This window comes from Gymnoscopelus braueri (assembly GCF_963280865.1).
Source record: "Gymnoscopelus braueri genome assembly, chromosome: 13".
Lineage (NCBI taxonomy): Eukaryota > Metazoa > Chordata > Actinopteri > Myctophiformes > Myctophidae > Gymnoscopelus > Gymnoscopelus braueri.
In genome coordinates this window covers 27,679,142-27,698,750 of record NC_137615.1, presented here as the reverse complement: position 1 = coordinate 27,698,750, position 19,609 = coordinate 27,679,142, and the positions used below count along the sequence as shown (strand labels likewise).

General features: G+C 41.6%; 1 protein-coding gene across 3 annotated transcripts in view; it reads right to left on the bottom strand.

The window, feature by feature from the left end:
• Positions 1-3,117: 3,117 nt before the first annotated feature.
• card11 (caspase recruitment domain family, member 11) overlaps positions 3,118-19,609 on the bottom strand; it is a 33,357-nt gene continuing 16,865 nt past the window's right edge. For 2 of the 3 annotated variants that reach the window (XM_080447747.1, XM_080447748.1), the window contains exons 10-25: positions 18,440-18,601; positions 16,612-16,693; positions 15,457-15,632; positions 15,064-15,170; positions 14,593-14,630; positions 13,919-14,033; positions 13,388-13,589; positions 12,806-12,932; positions 12,107-12,350; positions 10,699-10,783; positions 10,023-10,118; positions 9,670-9,787; positions 8,680-8,862; positions 6,840-6,961; positions 6,238-6,353; positions 3,118-5,028 (exon numbers count right to left, since the gene is read on the bottom strand). In XM_080447747.1, coding sequence (XP_080303873.1) covers positions 4,824-5,028; positions 6,238-6,353; positions 6,840-6,961; positions 8,680-8,862; positions 9,670-9,787; positions 10,023-10,118; positions 10,699-10,783; positions 12,107-12,350; positions 12,806-12,932; positions 13,388-13,589; positions 13,919-14,033; positions 14,593-14,630; positions 15,064-15,170; positions 15,457-15,632; positions 16,612-16,693; positions 18,440-18,601 — 2,178 coding nt within the window. In that variant the 3' untranslated portion in view covers positions 3,118-4,823. The remainder of the gene's footprint in view (positions 5,029-6,237; positions 6,354-6,839; positions 6,962-8,679; positions 8,863-9,669; positions 9,788-10,022; positions 10,119-10,698; positions 10,784-12,106; positions 12,351-12,805; positions 12,933-13,387; positions 13,590-13,918; positions 14,034-14,592; positions 14,631-15,063; positions 15,171-15,456; positions 15,633-16,611; positions 16,694-18,439; positions 18,602-19,609) is intronic. The other variant, XM_080447749.1, reaches the window with a different exon arrangement.

Genomic DNA, 19,609 nt, shown 5'->3' with positions numbered 1-19,609 from the left:
GTGTGTCAGTGTTGCCAGGTTTTGAGAGAGAAACAAGCAACCGGGTCTAGGAAAACAAGCCCAAAAGAAGCAACTAGGCCACATGAGCATTTTATTGGCTATTTGAAAATAGCCGATCTGCCGAGCTCAAAACGCAACGCGTTGTGAGCTTGTAGATCTACTATTTTCAAAAACTCTTGAAAGAAAATGTGGAATATTTTTCAAACATTCTAACAACACACATCTGGTACAGGGCTCCCTGGCACAACACGTTTTCATGAAAATATTTGAGAACCACTGGTTTAAATAATAATTACACATTTTGGAAGCTAGCCTAAATAAACAAGTACAGTTTAGAAACAAGCCCAAAAAAACGCAACCTGCAACTACCAATTTTTACAAGCAACTTTACAGAAAAAGAAGCCCAAAGTCGCTTATAAAAATCAGACATGGCAACCCTGTGCACGAGCAGGATGTTTTCTGAGCGGAGCAGCACGCGAGACATCGCGAGAGTTTGTGGTCAGGTTTCTGCAGAGTGGGATTAGAGAAAACTCTCACATTTCTGGGTCAGTTTGTTTGAGCATGTCTCCTGTCTGGGATAATTTATGTACGTGTACTCTCTCTCTCTCTCTCTCTCTCTCTCTCTCTCTCTCTCTTCCCCCCCCCCCCCCTGGCTCTGCCTGCCCCCCTTTCTGTCCCCCTCCTCCCTCCCTCTATCCCTTATCCCACAGGACTGTGAATAACGTTATCTGCCCAGCAGTTCATGTTCCCTTATAGCTAAGCCTACCACAGCATTAGAGATGATGCAAAGATAAAAATGGAATGCTATAGATTAGAAGCAAAATATAACATATCATTAATATATTCATTAATATAATAAACAAACAAATAGGCTACATAGAGGCATATATTTCCCATGTCTCTGTTTATTTATTTAGATTTTGAGCTTCATCAGATTTTGCCTCTGACTTCTGTGGCAGATGCCAGGAAGTCAGAGGATGGCAAATGAGCAATACAGTGTTAGACATCTATTTACTGTGTGAGTGAGATTAAATCTGGCAAATTCCCTTTCAGCAGAGGACTGTGAAACATGCTCAAGGGCACACACCAAAGGAAATGGAACAACATCAGGCTTTACTCAGTATACTGTGACAGATGTGTGTAGTAAGAACACACAGTACATAAAAGGGACACTATCATGCTTTTTATGTGCATTCAGCATTTCAGTTAATTGTTGATGGTTATCATAGGCTACAGAAACAACAATATTTATCATACAGTCCATATTGATTCAATTAAAATTCCCCTTTCAGTATGTTTTGGGCTTTCTCTGTCTTCCTACATTTCTTGTAAGACATTTAATGGGCAGGCATCGACCTCGCTCTCCCAATATGGTCTATGGCTGCCTACAACCAACCAACTTGATTGAATAGGTTCAATATCACTATTGTGTAAGTCTGGGCAATAATTGAAATGATATTGCATTGGTTCTTTAATTTCAAGGACCCCCATAACTCGGAGAGGGTACAAATAGAACCAAATCGACCCGTAAGGATCCTTTTGGTTCCATTTGTACCCGCTCAGACTTACAGACCGGTAAGGGTCCATTTAGAACCCCCTCAAGGAACCCTGAGGGTCCCTGGACCCCACTTTGAGGACCACTGTTATATTGATATCATGATACAAGACTGGATATGACCCAGGAGTTTGGATAATATTGTGATATTGCATAATGTTGTCTTTCCTGGTTTAAAAGGCTGCATTACAGAGTCATGACATTTTGTGAATTTACCGGACTGTTTTAGTAAATGGTTCTACCTGTTCAAGGTTCAAGGGTCAAGGTTCAATCTGCCTTGTTCTATGATTTCCCTTAGTTATTATATGGCATTACTGATTATCAAAAACTCTCATTGTGCAAACATTTTGTGAAAGCAATAGTCATCCCCACAACGTTGTCAGAATATATTGATATTGAGGTATTTCGTCAAAAGTATTTGATTTTTATCCATATCACCCAACCCTACTATTTTGCTGTAAGCACAACGGAAGAGGGTAGCACCTACAAAACAGGAAGGGGTGTAGCAGTTTTCGCAGATTTCATCCCAGTGACAATCACTGTGGCAAATGTTTCAGCACAACTTCGGTGGCATTTCAGAGACACATTGCTCAGTTTTATGGCTGCAAATGGAGCATTATTCCCTGATAGTGTCCCTGTAATGTATGTCACCATCCCTCCCTCTACTAATCACACCATGTAACAGCTGGCAGCAGGCAGGTCATGGCACTTTGCAGTTCGCACTAATCAGTGGTGGAAGAAGTACTCAGATGTTTTACTAAAGTAAAAGTAGCAATACCACAATATAAAAATACTCTGCTACAACTAAAAGGCCTGTGTTCAAAATGTTACTTGAGTAAAAGTACAAAGGTATTGGCATCAAAATATACTTAAAGTACCAATAGCCTAAATATAAAATAGGGCTAAAGTGGTTAGTGTATGTTTTATAATATAATGATTTATACCTGCAAAGTAACTAGTAACTAACGTTTTCAAATAATTGTAGTGGAGTAAAAGTATAATATTTGGTGAAGTGAAATGAAGTAAAAGTATAAAAAATTGTAAATACTCTAGTTAAGTAAAAATAACTCAACATTGTACTTAAGTACAGTACTTTAGTAAATGTACTTAGTTACTTTGCACCACTGGCACTAATCCACTGGTGTGATAGAAGCAGGGAGTGGAGCCAGTAAACTATCTGCCTTGTAGAAGTCACTGCATGCCATGCCAAGCAGATAAGTGGTGGTTTAAGTATTTAGTTACAGATAATTGTTAGTATCTGGTTTAATCCACTGTTTCTCAACATCTGGTCCGGGGCCCACCAGGGGTCCAAAGGAACCCTTAAGGGTCTGTAACTCTGAGAGGGTACATATGAACGACTTTTCTTTGGCAACCCCAATCTACACTAAAATTATCAGTGTTCATTTAACGCTGAGAGTGTGCAAATGGAACCAACTTCCATTAAACATTTTTATAAAGCATCATTGCATAACAGTATGAATTATGATGTTTCTTACAGATTGAAGAGGACCGCTCTAAGATAATATAAAAAAATAAAATAAATCATCAAACATCATTCAAAACACATCAAACAATAACACGTTTCTATTACTTCTGGTAAAGCTTGTATGCTACTATTTACAATTTGGGCATTTAGCAGACGCTCTTAATCCAGAGCGATTTACAGTAAGCAAGGACAACAAGAGGTAATACATCAAATGCATAGAAATAGTAATCTAGGATCATAGGTAAACCAAGAACCTATCATCAGTCTAAAAGTAAAATCTCCAAAAAAAAGGCAATAATCTGTACATTGAAACTATACACACTATAGGATGCCAGGTCTACAATGACCTGGCGTCTGTCTACATAACATGCAATCTAAATTGCTCTTGGGAGGGACGATATCTGGTGCCTTTGTGTGTGACTCACAAGTTGTGTGAATGTCCTCCCATTTCTTAAAATGTAACGATTTGTGTAGACGGGCTCTGGGTCATTGGACTGGTCCCTTCTATCAGTTGTCGATTGAAATGGACCCGTTTGGTGCAAACTCAAAGTTACAGACCTGTAAAGGTCGATTTGGACTCCCTGGTGGTCCCCAGTCTTAGTTTTACACATATCAGCACAATCCAGTATCCAGTTAGTCATTTAAATTGTCACAATCTGTGTGTATGTTAAATTGGCTTTCAAATACTTTGCTTTGTGACTGTATGAAGGTTCTGCCACTGATTGAATTGCCCCACCCATCTGGCATGCAAATTGTTCAGTTTAAACAAACCACAGAATACATTTGCAAATACTTTTTGATCAAGGCCAGATGTGACTGTGAATGTGGCCAGCTTGTGACGTCATTCTATGACATATCTACGACGCATGACTACAAATTTGGGCTTTCCGAAAAAGGTTTCCGCCCGATCAGAGCCCGATAACCTCATTTGCCATTTTTTTTGTAGAGCCCTATTATGAAAATAAAGTTTAATATTTAATATATATATACACAATATGTGAAAAGAGGAACTTCTTTGGCAGCATGCACAAGAAATTTGCCGCTAATCGGTCCAACGGATTGGAAGATTATCCACGGACAAACAAACAAACAAACAAACAGAGGAGAACACATTAGCTCCCCTTTGCACCCCCCCTTGTCTAGCCAAGATAACAAAAATAAAGTAGACTGTCAAAATTCTCTTCTGTTCTTGTTCTACTGTATGTAAAGCTGTTGCCACTAGATGACACCAGAGTGCAACATACGTGGTATAATTCTAAAGCTGGGTCCCAAGTAAAATAAATATACTATCAATACTTCAACTGTAGATTACAAAGTAAATTTTTAAACATAAATAGAAAAATACAATTGGTTCTTTATGTCTATAATGTTTTTATTTGGCTAAATAAAATGAATAACGTACTTCACAGAATGTAATGAATTAGTCTCATAACAGTTTGAGTATCAACGTGTGTTTAAATCTGAGGAAGAGCGTGTGCATTAAATATGTGTTTTTACAGGATTACATATAGATATATGCACACGTTTATGATGTGAAGTGTTTGTGCATGAATGTGCGTCTACTGTATACTGCACATGCCTATCCAGTCACATGTGTGTATAATATGTGCACATGCATCTTTATGCATGTGTGTATGTGTTTATCCATGTCTGTCTCTCTCTCTCTCTCTCTCTCTCTCTCTCTCTCTCTCTCTCTCTCTCTCTCTCTCTCTCTCTCTCTCTCTCTCTCTCTCTCTCTCTCTCTATCTCTCTCTCTCTCTCTCTCTCTCTCTCTCTCGCTCTCTACAGCAGGTCTTGTTCCACCCAGACCACCTTCCTCTGCTCCTCCAGTATTCTGTCCTTGATGGTCTTCAGAAGGTCTTCGGTTCCTGTCCAGGCGTCTGGTTCGATGCTGGCGTAGAGGCAGGGAACGCCCTCAAGCTCCTTCTCCTTCGACCGACAGAGCTTCAGAAACTCCTCCTCCGACTCCACACGCAGAGGCAGTTTCCTGTGTGGACAGGAAACAGGAAGGAAGTCGTGTGTCAGTGAGTCGTGGTAATGTGTGAAGGTTTAGGAACGTGTGACCAAACACTGAACACACTATCACACCCTGCAGTATTGTTGTCCTTGCCAAAAAGGTTACACTCACACACACACACACACACACACACACACACACACACACACACATTTAAATTCACCACCTACTACTCTTCCATGCTGTTTTAATGTGTGCAATGTGTTTGTTTTGTTTATCCTATGGAGTGGAAATACAACACATATACGGTTGTTATTGTTAACGTGTTATATGATCTGTTGTAATTATCATTATCATTATAATGTTTGCATGCAGTACCTTGCACTGTGTCTTGTATGTTCCCGTAAAATCCTGGGTTCATTTATCCATTTGTTACTCTGAGAGTGTGCAAATGTAATTCGTAGTACACTTTCTGAGCTAAATGAATAATGAGGATTTTACTGTGTACAGTGCATTTTGTTGATTTTGAACATGTATTCTGTTACTCTAAAGCCAGATTTCCCTTTTCGAGACAATCAGCACTGAACTTGAAGATCAAAATGATAATGTCATATTTAACTTACACTGATACACAGCAGGTTAGCAGCTCATTCTGTAATTGGTGTCAAAAGGACCTGGCTGAGGACAGATGCTACTGTAGGTTCAATGTTGAACTGGTTTCCTAGTTAGCTGTGGCACTGACCACATTGTTGTCTTTGCACTCTACATATGTGACTATTTACCCTGTTGACTATGGTTCATGCTTACTACTTAAATTGCAAATTTGGCGGTTGGTGCATGGTGTATTTGCTGGAAGGTTTGAACAATGCAGGTAAGGGAGTGAGTATACAAGTACAAACCCATTAAGTACACTGTATTTGTATGTGAGGAGTAATTCACAGTGACAAGAACCAGCAAAAAAACGTTTTTTTAAACTTTGTTTTTAAACAAAAAATGATCTCTAGTCTATTGAACAAAATAGTAGGGTTGGGTGATATGGATAAAAATCAAATACTTTTGACAAAATACCTCAATATCAATATTCTGACAACATTGTGGGGATGACTATTGCTTTAACAAAATGTTTGCACAATGAGAGTTTTTGATAATCAGTAAGGGCCAGGGTCTCATTTTTACTTGGTAGTATCGGAACACATTTTTAAAAGCCCATCTCTAGTAGCACAGTGTGCTTTAATGTACCGTAGCTTCTTCACATTCTTCTCGCAGATCTTGATGTAGATGATGATGGGGTAAATATCTCTCCTTAGAAGATCTTTGATGCAGCCAAGCTCAGCTTCCAGTAGACAGTGCTTGCCCTGTTCAAGGGAATACGTGACCAAGAACTTAATTTCAAAAGCTCTATCTATTTCTGCAGGGGGGGGAATAAAGTCCTCTATTAACCATATTCACACGGCAGCCATTTTGCTAAGAGTGAATTGGCTATTGTGTGAATATGGTCAGTGTAACATGTATCATTTTGTAAGTGTTTGGTCATGGTGGAGCTCTCATTTGGGAAATATTTTTTAAAGAAGTGACAGCTAATATTGTTTTACTAGAAATTCAACACCATGATTCATGCATGATGTGCACGTATTTAGGAATGTAAAAAATGTCTCTCACACACACACACACACACACACACACACACACACACACACGCGCGCGCGTGCACACGCACACGCACACGCACACGCACACGCACACGCACACGCGCACACACACACACACACACACACACACACACACACACACACACACACACACACACACACACACACACACACACACACACACACACATACCTTGGCAGCCACAGCCTCAATGTTCTCTCGGGTGATGCATTCAAAATTGGCCTGTTTCTCTCTGTAGTGAATGAAGGGCTCAACATTCTGCTTCAGATTAAACTCCTCCTTGGTTAGAATGTCTGTAGATTGGCATACAATACAGTACCTTACTATAAGTCAACACACCATGACAACAACATGGCAACACAACGCACAGCTAAACACAACGTAACACAACGCAGCACAACTCGACTCGACTCGACACAACACAGCTCAACACAGTACAACGCAACACAACACACAACATAACTCGACTCAACTCAACCAACAGCAATCAACAGCAAAACCCAGCACATATCATCCTGACCCGACCCTGTGCTCCACAATACAAAGCAACACAATATGTTATTGTTCCATTTTAGTCAAGCCACAGTGTGTCTAAGTAGAGGGGAGAGCTTTGTCTGGAGAAGAAAAGTATGTAAATGAATATTTCAGAGAGAGAATGAGATTCCAGTAAAAGGCTGTAAAATAATGCCTTAAATGGTGTGCCATGTCCCTTAATTGATCCAATGTCTTACAGAGCACCCCTGATCTGGTTCAAGAAGTGAACATACACTTGGTGTACATTACACAAGTTACACATTACACAACATTACACAAGTAAACACGTGAGGTTTGATCTCTGTATTACTCAGCAATAGATCACACAAGGACAGCTTCCACCATGATACCATCTGTGTACCACAACCACCACCACCCCCCATCATCCTCCTCATCCTCATCCTCATCCTCATCCTCATCCTCATCCTCATCCTCATCCTCATCCTCATCCTCATCACCAACACCCACACCAATGATGTCACAGTGAAGTCACTATTTTTGTCATGCTTATCAACTAGGCCATCTTTGTCTCTCTTGCGTATTGCCTTCTCTCTGGTTACACTCCTTACCATTTATACCTAAACTCGAACAATGGCTGACCTGAATCCCAATGGCATCTCCCAATCCCAATTGTCTTCTCTTAGTCGTCTCCCCTCTTGTCTGTCTTTGATTCTGCCATCAATTCAATTCAACTCACCTCTCTCTCTCATCTCTCTCCAGCTCTCTAATTTCTCGCCCACTCGTTTCTCATGTTCTGTTCTGTTCTGTTCTGTTCTGTTCTGTTCTGTTCTGTTCTGTTCTGTTCTGTTCTGTTCTGTTCTGTTCTGTTCTGTTCTGTTCTGTTCTGTTCTTATGTACAATATGTACTAATTCTGTAATATGTACACATACACAGAACATCCTCAGTGTTAAATTAACAAATGTAACCAGTTTCATTTGTACACACTCAGAGTTAAATGAACACTCAGGACTTTATGCTGTACGCAGCAACATCCACATGTACTGTATGCATATAACTGTGCACACTAGGGCTTTCACGACTAGAGATTTTTACAGGTCGACTAATTTGACCCAGTGGTAGTCGACTAGTCGACTAGTCGAAATTTACATTAAATTTTTTTTTACAAAAAATAAAAAGAATAAAATAAAAATTGTTTTAATGCCATCCTACTACTATATTACTATTATTATTATCCTCCTGCCCTTATTTTTATGGCGTTTTAAGGGAAGCGCTTCTGGCACAGCAGCACAGCACCACAGTAGCGTCTCCAAGGATCCCCATTGCCCAATAATAGGCTTTTATTGGGCATACTTTTGACCCCCCTTTTGATAAAAATTAAGTCAGGAGGATAATAATAATAGTAAGATGGGACATTGCTATGGCATTAAAAAAATATAAAAAATAACTACTCGTTGGTGAAAGCCCTATAGTGCACACATACTGTACATACAAACAACCACACAGTGACCCACAGACCTGGTTTGCAGATATTGAAGTCCATGGCTCCCCCCATATTGAGTATTTTCTGGATAACGGTTTTGGCCATGGTGGCGGGCGTGAAAAGGACCGGTCTCTTCCTCTGGGTGCGTTGGGGGGTGACAGGACTGTAGGGTATTAAACTGAGACTTCTGCTCACATCACTGTCTGGGTCTGCAGCGTCTGATCACAACATCATAATAAGTCAGACATTGTATGCAGAATGTGAGGTGAGGGCATTACTCGTAACGATTCAAAGATTCAAACACACATATGCAAATTCTTTGTTTCTTAAGTAAAAGTACCAATACTGCAATGTAAAAATACTCTGTTACAAGTAAAAGTCCAGAATAAGAAATTACTTCAGTAAAAGTACAAAAGTATTGGCATCAAAATGTACTTAAAGTACCAAAAGTAAAAGTACTAAATATTTGAAAATAGCAGATCTACAAGCTCACAACGCGTCGCGATGCGACGCGTTGTGAGCTTGTAGATCGGCTATTTTCAAATAGCCTAGGTATAAAATAGGGTTAAAGTGGGTAATGTATGTTTCTTTACATCATAATTTGTATTTGAAAAGTAACTAGTAACTATAGTTTTCAAATAAATGTAGTGGAGTAAAAGTACAATATTTGCCTCTGAGATGTAGTGGAGTATAAGTAAAAGTATTGGAAATTGTAAATACTCAAGTATTATATACCTCAAAATTGTACTTAAGTACAGTACTTAAGTAAATGTACTTAGTTACTTTCCACCACTGCGCACACTCACATGCACGCACGCACGCACGCACACCCACACACGCACGCACACACACACACACACACACACACACACACACACACACACACACACACACACACACACACTTGTAATATCACATGTAATATCTCAAAGAAATATTTGTTCTACTAAAGAAGTTTGTAATTTTGTGACAGAAGAATGAAATATTTTTTCTAGTTACAGATATGGTTTAGCGTTCTGTCTCACCCTCTGGTCTGAGAGTCTCCAAGCCTTGTCTGGGTAGAGACGCGTTCCCCGCGTTGACGATCCGCACTCGCTCACTGCTGTTCATTCTCTTGTACTTATGATCCACCCTGCTGACAAACTACACACCAACACACACATGATGACATGATATTCAGATCAATAGAACTCTTTATAGGTACATTTCCTGTGCGTGTGTGTATGTATACTGTATGGGTTAGGGTACTGTGTGTGTGTGTGTGTGTGTGTGTGTGTGTGTGTGTGTGTGTGTGTGTGTGTGTGTGTGTGTGTGTGTGTCTGTGTGTGTGTGTGCGTGTGCGTGTGCGTGCGTGTGCGTGTGCGCGTGTGTGTGTTACCTGTAGTATCTGTGTGATGAAGACACTGGCTCTGGACATGCGTGGGCTGGCTTTAGGATCTGCTACATGACTGCCGTCCTCTGGTTGTAAGGAGTTCTGTCCAGACAAAAACAGACCAGGACAGGTCATAAACATGCCTTTTCAGGCAGTGACCCCCCATAATAATCATCTTTTGACTGGGGATCCCCCATAAGAATCATATTTGAACTGGGGACCTTGGATAAGCACTTGGAATGTTGAGGCATTCCATTTTGTTTGACTTGGTTCCACAGATAAATAGCAGATCTACAAGCGGCGATCTTCTTACAGTATATTATTTGACAATTTGGCCAAAGTTTGACCAGTTTTTATAGCATAGTTTGTTGATGCAGTAATGGTTTGATGCAGTAATGGTCTTATTTATTTTCTTTCTTTCCCTTCTGAGGTATTAAAAAGGTCTTAAAAGTCCTTAAATTGTCACTTCACTGTCATCTGGGGACTCCCCCAAAACCCTGTGGGGATCCCCCTGGTCCCAGGTTGAGAACCACAGCTTTAGATGATCTAGCATTGAGAGTAGAATGTCGACGTGTGTGTGTGTGTGTAATGTGTACAAATAAAGCAGAATGACACACATGAGATGGCCGTTTGAGGAGAAGAGAACAGATCAAAGGATAGTTTTGGACGGAATGTAACTGACTGTGAGGCTGCGATGACTTTCGCTCTCCTCTCGTCCTCCTCGATACAGTAACTTCTGAATCTTCACCAGAAGCAGCTGCTGGGCCCTGAAGACACACGCAAGCACACACACACACGCCCAAAAACAAATCAATTCACACCGGCAAATGTCCCCACATCATAATACCTGCAGCATAATATCAGTGATTCTCAACATTTTTTAACACGTTAAGACCGGGAAAGCATCTGTATCTTTTTAGATTTCTTTGGCTATTCAAAAATAGCAGATATACAAGCTCATAGCGTGGCACTGAGTGCAGCGCTATGAGCTTGTAGATCTGCTATCTTACAATAAATGCACCGAATCTCTGTATGTATGTACGTCTGTAATCCACGTATCTCGAGAACCGTTCAACCACCCGACTTCAAATTCCGAGGGAGTGCAGTGCCCGGCGTCGAGACGGTCGGATAGCCAGCACCGCCAGAAAAGGCTCTGGCTGTGGCCCAAATGAGCCAATTGATTGCCATGGTAACCCCAGCCTAGGCTTGATTTGGCAAATTCCACCGCTTGAATTTAGTTGCTCTTTAGCAATAGTAGAAGCATGCTGCTGATTGAATCATGCATCAGTACAAGGCTGAGGTCATTAGTTCATTCTACTGCTATCTTGCAACTACTGTTATGTTTAGTCACTAGGCAGTCTTCCACATACAGTATGTGTATTGTGTAACTTTCTAAGGTACTGCATATGCTTGCTAAACCACTGCTGCACTGATGGATGAGCCACACGCTCCGTGCAGTTCTGTCTCTTCCCATTGTGATATGGAAACGTACAAAAAATGTCTTTCCATCCATTATTTAATTCAGTGGTTCCCACCCATCTGACAACTTAACACGGTAAAGTGGGCAGATGGCTGGGCCGTGTGCATTTTCAGAGCATGTTTATTTGAGTTGAATTAAGAGACAAGGAAGTGCTGTGTGGGTCCGTGCTCTTTGGAGAGGGTTCAGTTGTAGGTCAAAACATTTAAGTTACTTCCCTTTTTTTAACTTTGCCAAGCCATGACAAAATAAAGGCTTTTTAAACTCAACTGAACCGAGTGCCTTGGATTCTTCTTAAGTTCACCTGATTCTCTCACTTGGATGTCAGCCCACTACAAAGGTAAGGAACTTAAATGTTTTGACCTATATTTTAGTGTTCTGGCTTGGATCAATGGAACTAACATTAAGTTCCTATTTATCGGTATCACAATGAAAACACAATTTTCAAAGTTGTAAAGAATAAATAACATGAAATATTTTAACATATATGTTATATTATCATATACTGTATCTAGGAATACTTTCAATACCCCCACGGCCCACCAGTGGTCCCCGGACCACCGGTGGAGAATCACTGATTTAATTTAATAACGCTCAAAATAAGTCTTTGTACCGTGAGTTACTGGGTAAAGTGCCGCGGTCGGCCAGGTCTGAGCTGGTGAAAGGGTCAACGCGGGCACACAGCCACTCACAGCGGCCCTGGTGCCTGGTGTCCAGGACGTGGACCACGTCATCACAGAGCACGCTCAGAGAGCAGCAGTCTGATTGGCCGGAAATGTTAAGGTTGACCCGGATGTAGAAAGAGTCGCCGGACGCTATCGTGCCGTCCAATAAGTCCCTCTGGAGACGACGGTAGCCTGGGGGCATACAAACACACACACACACACACACACACACACACACGTATACAAATAAACATTATTCACAAATACAGTACACAAAGGCATACAGTGTGTGTGTGTGTGTGTGTGTGTGTGTGTGTGTGTGTGTGTGTGTGTGTGTGTGTGTGTGTGTGTGTGTGTGTGTGTGTGTGTGTGTGTGTGTGTGTGTGTGTGTGTGTGTGTGTGTGCGTGCGTGCGTGCATATATATATATATATATATATATATATATATATATATATATATATATATATATATATATATATATATATATATATATATATATATATACATATATACATATATAATTAAATGCATATAGGTTAATCAAGTATAGATGGTACGCAGACATATACAAATACACACAGATTCAATTTAACAGGTACATGATTTTAATAAAACAATGTAAATTAAACTGAGTATTAATCTTACAGTCAAAGTTGGCTCGGTAGTGCAACTGCACTGGTCCCGTGCAATGCTGCAGAGTCCAATGGACTTCTTCCTGAGTACTAGTATCCAATGAAATGCTTTGGTTCTCCCCACGTATGCACCCCTCCAGCTGGTCAACCAATCACAGTGAAGAACAGGTGATTGAAACACAGGTACATACTGTAGTAGTGTACATTCACCAGCAATAGTATCCTGCACAAACCTACTGTAACAGTGGTGATATTTTTTGCAATTGACTTCTTTGTCTCGGGTATACAACTGCAGTAAATGCAAATTTTAACCACCACATATTTTGAAAATAGTGAAAATATCAGATCTAAAAACTCAAGCTTTTTTAAATATAATATAGATTTATTCTATAATGACATACCCAAAATAGGGATGCCAGGGTAAAAATGGAAAAAAATAAGTACTAAAATAATTTGCCAATAAATGTTTACTCCATTGAAAGGCCAATTTATGCTATGTCGCATGATGATGTCACATGTTGAAAATAGCGCTTGTAAGTCTGCTATTTTTGTGCGACACCGTCGTGTGACGAAGTATGAAACGGGCTTTACTCACCAATAGGAGGTGATGTCCCGCTTGTAGCCCCGCCTGCTCGCTGCAGGAGCCTGATTGGACAGATGAGACGAAGACTCCGCTGTCATTGCCTCCCACCATGCTGATGTCCTTTAATAGGCTGTCGCCTAGCAACGACAACACCTGCACCGGCTTCAGGGTGGAGCTGACTCTTGAGAAGGAGGAGAGGGACGGGCGAAACGGCCTGCATACGCACGCACACACACACACACACACACACACACACACACACACACACACACACACACACACACACACACACACACACACACACACACACACACACACACACACACACACACACACACACACACACACACACACACACACACACACACACACACACACACACACACACACACACACACAAAATACTCGATGTGAAAGTTTTGCAGATGTTTTGTGTTGGTACACTGTGTGTGTGTGTGTGTGTGTGTGTGTGTGTGTGTGTGTGTGTGTGTGTGTGTGTGTGTGTGTGTGTGTGTGTGTGTGTGTGTGTGTGTGTGTGTGTACCTCTCCAGAGAGAGCTTCCTGAAGATGTTGTTGACCTGCTCCAGGTCGTAGGTGTCCATCCCCTCCGACTGATGGGAGGATGAGGACGAGTGGACAGACGGAGGACCCTCGTTCTCTGACGGACAGACAGACACATGGAAAGACAGTTAGGCCCGATTCATGGCCGAAAACAGCAGACCTCTAAGCCCACAACGCGGTGAGGACGTGAGCTTGTAGGTCTGCTATTTTTCGGCGCACGACACCGTCGTGCTATGGAGCATAGATTATGATTCAGAGGGACAGACAGACAGACAGACAGACTGACTGACTGACAGACAGACAGACAGACAGACAGACAGACAGACAGACAGACAGACAGACAGACAGACAGACAGACAGACAGACAGACAGACAGACAGACAGACAGACAGACAGACAGACAGACAGACAGACAGACAGACAGACAGACAGACAGACAGACAGACAGACAGACAGACTCTGAGAAATTACTCTGTGAGAAAAAAATTACTCTGTGAGAAAAAAAAGAGACAGAGAAAGACAGACGGAGGTAAATCAACAGGCAGACAGACAGAGGGCCAGAGAATCAGACAGATACATACAGACAGAGACAAGAAATACAGGGAAACATGCACTGTACAGGCACAATTCTAGTCTAGTGTGCAAAAAGCTCTTACCAAACTCCAGTTCCATGTTGTCACTGTCACCTGAAAGGCTGGAAGAGACCAAACATCACACATCACACAAATCATACAAACGTTCTCACTACAGGGAATTCAAAACAAAGCACTGATAAATGTTCTAAAGCAGCTGAGAGCTCATGGTCAGACCATTTAGAATAGATTAACACTCTGAGACAGACAGACAGACAGACAGACAGACAGACAGACAGACAGACAGACAGACAGACAGACAGACAGACAGACAGACAGACAGACAGACAGACAGACAGACAGACAGACAGACAGACAGACAGACAGACAGACAGACAGACAGACAGACAGACAGACAGACAGACAGACAGACAGACAGATAGATAGATAGATAGATAGATAGATAGATAGATAGATAGATAGATAGATAGATAGACAGACAGACAGATAGATAGATAGATAGATAGATAGATAGATAGATAGATAGATAGATACCTGCGGACTTGGAAGTCATGTTCTCTCTCCCTCTCTCTGCGGTACAGTGAGGCCTTCTCTGGCGGCTCGGGGAGCATGGATTGGATGCTGTCATTACGACAACGCACCTGGACATAAAATAAATAAAATAGAAATATATCTAGTCATATCTCTGACAGTCTGCAAGACAAAAGAATGTAAATACAATGTAAAAAAGTGTCTACCTACTCAACCACGAATCACATCACACCGTCATATGACAAAGTGTAAAATGGGGCTTATATTAAAAGCATTCAGCAACACGTGCTTTTAATTAATTAATCAATTACATTTTAATATAAGCATAATAATGGACCCGTAATCTTACAGTGTACAGTTAATCTGGGTGGTTATATGGAATGTTGAAGAGCTCACCATATTGGCCCTGTTGGACAGTTCTTCCAGAGGCGAGGGGGAGGAGGGGAAGGGGGGAGCAGAGGAGAGTGGGTGGGTGGGAGTAGGGGAGGGCAGGGGGGAAGGAGGGTAGATGTTGTTGACATGAGATTTGGATGTGTGGATCTCTGAAGGATCTCCTCCGCTCACTGACAACGCTACAAGTTGGAAAAGCACAGAATATAATGTATACACAGTCAAATCAATGAGTGCTAATTTAATTCTCTAAGTATACATCTCATGTGCACTGAGATGTACATTTGTGTAGCCTACATTTCATCGAGAATAAAAACTAAAACAAAAAAACATGATAGCAGAGCAACAGAACAGCAAATAGAACTAGAAAAAGTGCTCCTCGGAGCACAGGTCTCTGCCAGGTCAGGTAGGTTATTGTGGCCTCCTAGTGGCGCTTTAACAGGCCAATTTAAAAGGGTGGCATTTCTTCCTCGGCCTAGTGGGAATGTGCGTGCAAAGTTTCACAGAAATAGCACGGTGCGTTCATGATTTGAGGCATTTTATTCAAAACGGACCAATCCTTCAAACTTTGGAAGCCAATCTTAGCCAATCAGGATGGAATATGAAAAATCCGACAGATCAGTTTGGTTTAATTACTATAGAGATACTGTGTACCGATTTGCGTGATGTTTGGACAAAATCTGCGGGAGTAAAATAAGAAAATCTGTTTTGCAAAAATCTGCCTCCTGGTGGCGCTATAACAGGCCGATCTGAAAATATCTGGACAGAGGTTCTGCTCTGGCATCCAGGGAGTGTGTGCACACAGTTTCACTTCGATCGGGCCAACGGTGCCGGAGATTAGTCTCGGCCACGTCTTCGGCCTGGCGGAGACAATGAATTAAAGTAGGTATATGAACAAAATGCCAAAGTAACCAAATGTGTGTCGCTGTTGAAACGTGTGGTGTGCTCCCTCCAAATTACGGCCAAACCAAACTGTTTTGAACCATTTGCATTCAATTTAATACTACAAATGAATAAAACAAATTGGAAAAAGGCATAAGTGCAGCCTTTAAATTGTACATATATGCTACTAAAAACAGTAAGTGAAACAGGTTAGGGTCAGTGTTTGAATGCACTGTACAGTAATATTATATTTACAGTATAGCAGCGTCATTGTGTTACCTGCAGGTGAAATTACTTCAGAGTTGATTTGAAGATCCAGGACTTTGGGAGCAGAGACTGGAGACTTCACTCTGTCCCTGATCTGAACAACAAAACACAAAAGAATTGTGAGCCCAGTGAGTGTGTGTGTGTGTGTGTGTGTGTGTGTGTGTGTGTGTGTGTGTGTGTGTGTGTGTGTGTGTGTGTGTGTGTGTGTGAGCTTGTGCATGTGCATGTGCATGCGCACTTGCACGCACACATGCAAATAGAGAGGATCCTCAACTTGGTTTCTGGCATCCAAAGACAATGGGCATGATTCACGAAGCTGATCGCAAATAACGTGGAAATAAAGTGACTAAAGACGTGCGAGGTAGCCCTGAAATGTGCGAATCACAGGTGTATGTCATGATGAATCCGGACGGCTGCCAGCTGATCTTAAAATCAGCACAAGCACGTTCCCGAGAAGTTAATTTGCATTGTTCCACGCCCCATTTCACACCACAAAAGGCAACAGGAAATATCCAACTTCAAACACTTAACGTCAAACCAACTTCACGTGCTAAAGAAGTTCAACTTCATCTCTCGTCAAAAACATACAGATCTCGTCGGCGTCTCATCGCCTTGACAACTTGTATATCTGTTCTGTCTGGAAGCGAGTCCCTCGATTGCACGATGGATTAGCTGAATGTAATGCTCTCATAAATGAGAATAAGAAGTTTACAAAGTTTAACCCCACCACCAAATAATAGGCTAATAAAACAAGGACATTATATAAGCCTTTTCTACTGAGCACTGCTCACCGTTACCGAGGTAATCCAGCAGGGCACACTGGCAGGCTGTTATCGGATAGATTATGGACCAGAGCTTTATTGATTACTGGGGAAATTCGTCTTTTGGATTAATAGCCTATATCACTGTCCTACGTCGGAATGGGGATAGATCTATTTTGGACATATCTTGGATCCCATCATCTGGAGCGACGGTCGCTCATGCTGTTGGTTGTCAAATCTTGGCGATATAATTTTATTTGGTTTCAAGTTATTTTAGAGGAGGAGAGCTTTTAATACAATACATCTACTGATGCACAAACTTGGACACATCATCAGTGTTGTTTCCTGGAGTCACTGGGTGTTTCGGGTCTTGCAACAGACACCCTCCTCCAGGCGACCCGACCAAGGCTGATCAGACCCCGGCCTGTGTCCAAGTGGCATGCCCCCATTGTCTCTTGGGGGCTTAGGGTGGCTGGTGAGATGTTAGCAGTAGGTGTTGGCGACACTAGGAGGCTCTAGGCACTGTGGGTTGCCTCCGGGCCTGGCTCCTCCTTCGTCTGACCAGAAGTGACTTCTGTTCGTTGTGTCATCGTTGCTGCTGAACAGCAAACATCTCATTCTACTTGATGGATTTTAAACCCTTGCAGGTTTTACCGCAGTCTTTAGCTTTTGGGTTCTTCCTCACGGAAGAAGTGGTTTGGGCTGCCAATCCTCTCCACCCCGGGTCGCCGTCTCTCCGGCCGTCCTCTGACTCTCCAGATGTCACCACACTCTTCGTGGTCGTCTCGTCACCCAGTCTGTTCCTGGTTGTCACTGGTACTCCCACTACCAGAGTTTTCAGTTAATACATCTACTGATGCACAAACTTGGACACATCATCAGTGTTTTTACCTGGAGTCACTGGGTGTTTCGGGTCTTGCAACAGACACCCTCCTCCAGGCGACCCGACCGAGGCTGATCAGACCCCGGCCTGACCCCGGCAATCTTCCAGAAATCTATGCTTTTGTTTTCAATTTTGTCTTTGTGAGAATCAAAATATATGAATGATTGGATGCGAATGTGTTTCTGTTTAAGCTGACCCCTGCCTGTTTCAGGTTGTGCCTGCGTCTGAGGCGAGGCGGCTCTTCAGGCAAGAAGAAGGACTGTGGTGAGTCATCGCTGGAGCATTCCGATTGGCCCTGGGAAGGTTTAAACTCCTCCCCCTGATATATTATGGTTGGGGTCAGGTCCCTCGGCAAACTCTGAAAAACAAAACGACTGATTGAGAGACAGGCAACTATCTGCACCATACTGGTCCCAGTACTGCAAACAGAACATATATATCATTTAATATATTTGAAAAAATGGCTGCTGTATTTTCTCTTTCTTTCTTAAAAAAAACTTTTTTATCCTTTTTTTAAATTATATTTATTATTTTAGTTTTGCACCTACTATACTTGACTACAAAGTCGACGTTACGTAGTATGTTAATATATGTCCTAATTCTAGTAGGCCTTAACTGTACATACATTTATTTTTTGTTTTATTTAGTCAATAAAACCCCTTTGAAATGAATTGAATTGTCAGGGAGGGAGGGGGAGAGAGGGAAAAGTAATACATATGTGGAATGCGAGGCAGAGAGAGAAATATCTCACACAGTACACTGTAGATAAAATGAGATAAAACAGCAACAGAGGGACAAACAGATAAGGAAGGAGATAAGAAATTAAAACAAATATAAGGAAATGGACCCTTCCAGCTACATTTACATTTGTGTACAAATGCAACCCTTCCGGTTACATTTGTGCACTCTCATAAACTCTCAAGGTTTTACAGTGTAGGCATGCAACAGTTAATTGAACTAAATTATTTAATCAATTATTTAAAAACAATAATATTAATAATAATTGACTAGACAATTTAGTTCATTATAAAAAATCTATAAAATATTGCCTCACACTTCAAGATTATTTGATTATTCAAGAATCAAGTCCTATATTGTGCTGATCAGAGCAGTGGTCACCGAATTATGTCCAGATGTTACCCAGCACTCACCGTCCACCCTAGCCTGATTATCAGCCTGAAGCTGGGTGGAGCTTCAGTCTGAAATTGGCTCCAGTGTCTGCGATTACGAGGGGGAGGGGATTTGAATTTCCCTAAACCAATCACAAGAGATCCACGGATCTGCCTACATCTGACGTCATCGCACAGCTTGCTTTAGCAGATATTCGCTGATTGGCTTGTCGTTAGACCCACCCCCACCTCCGACT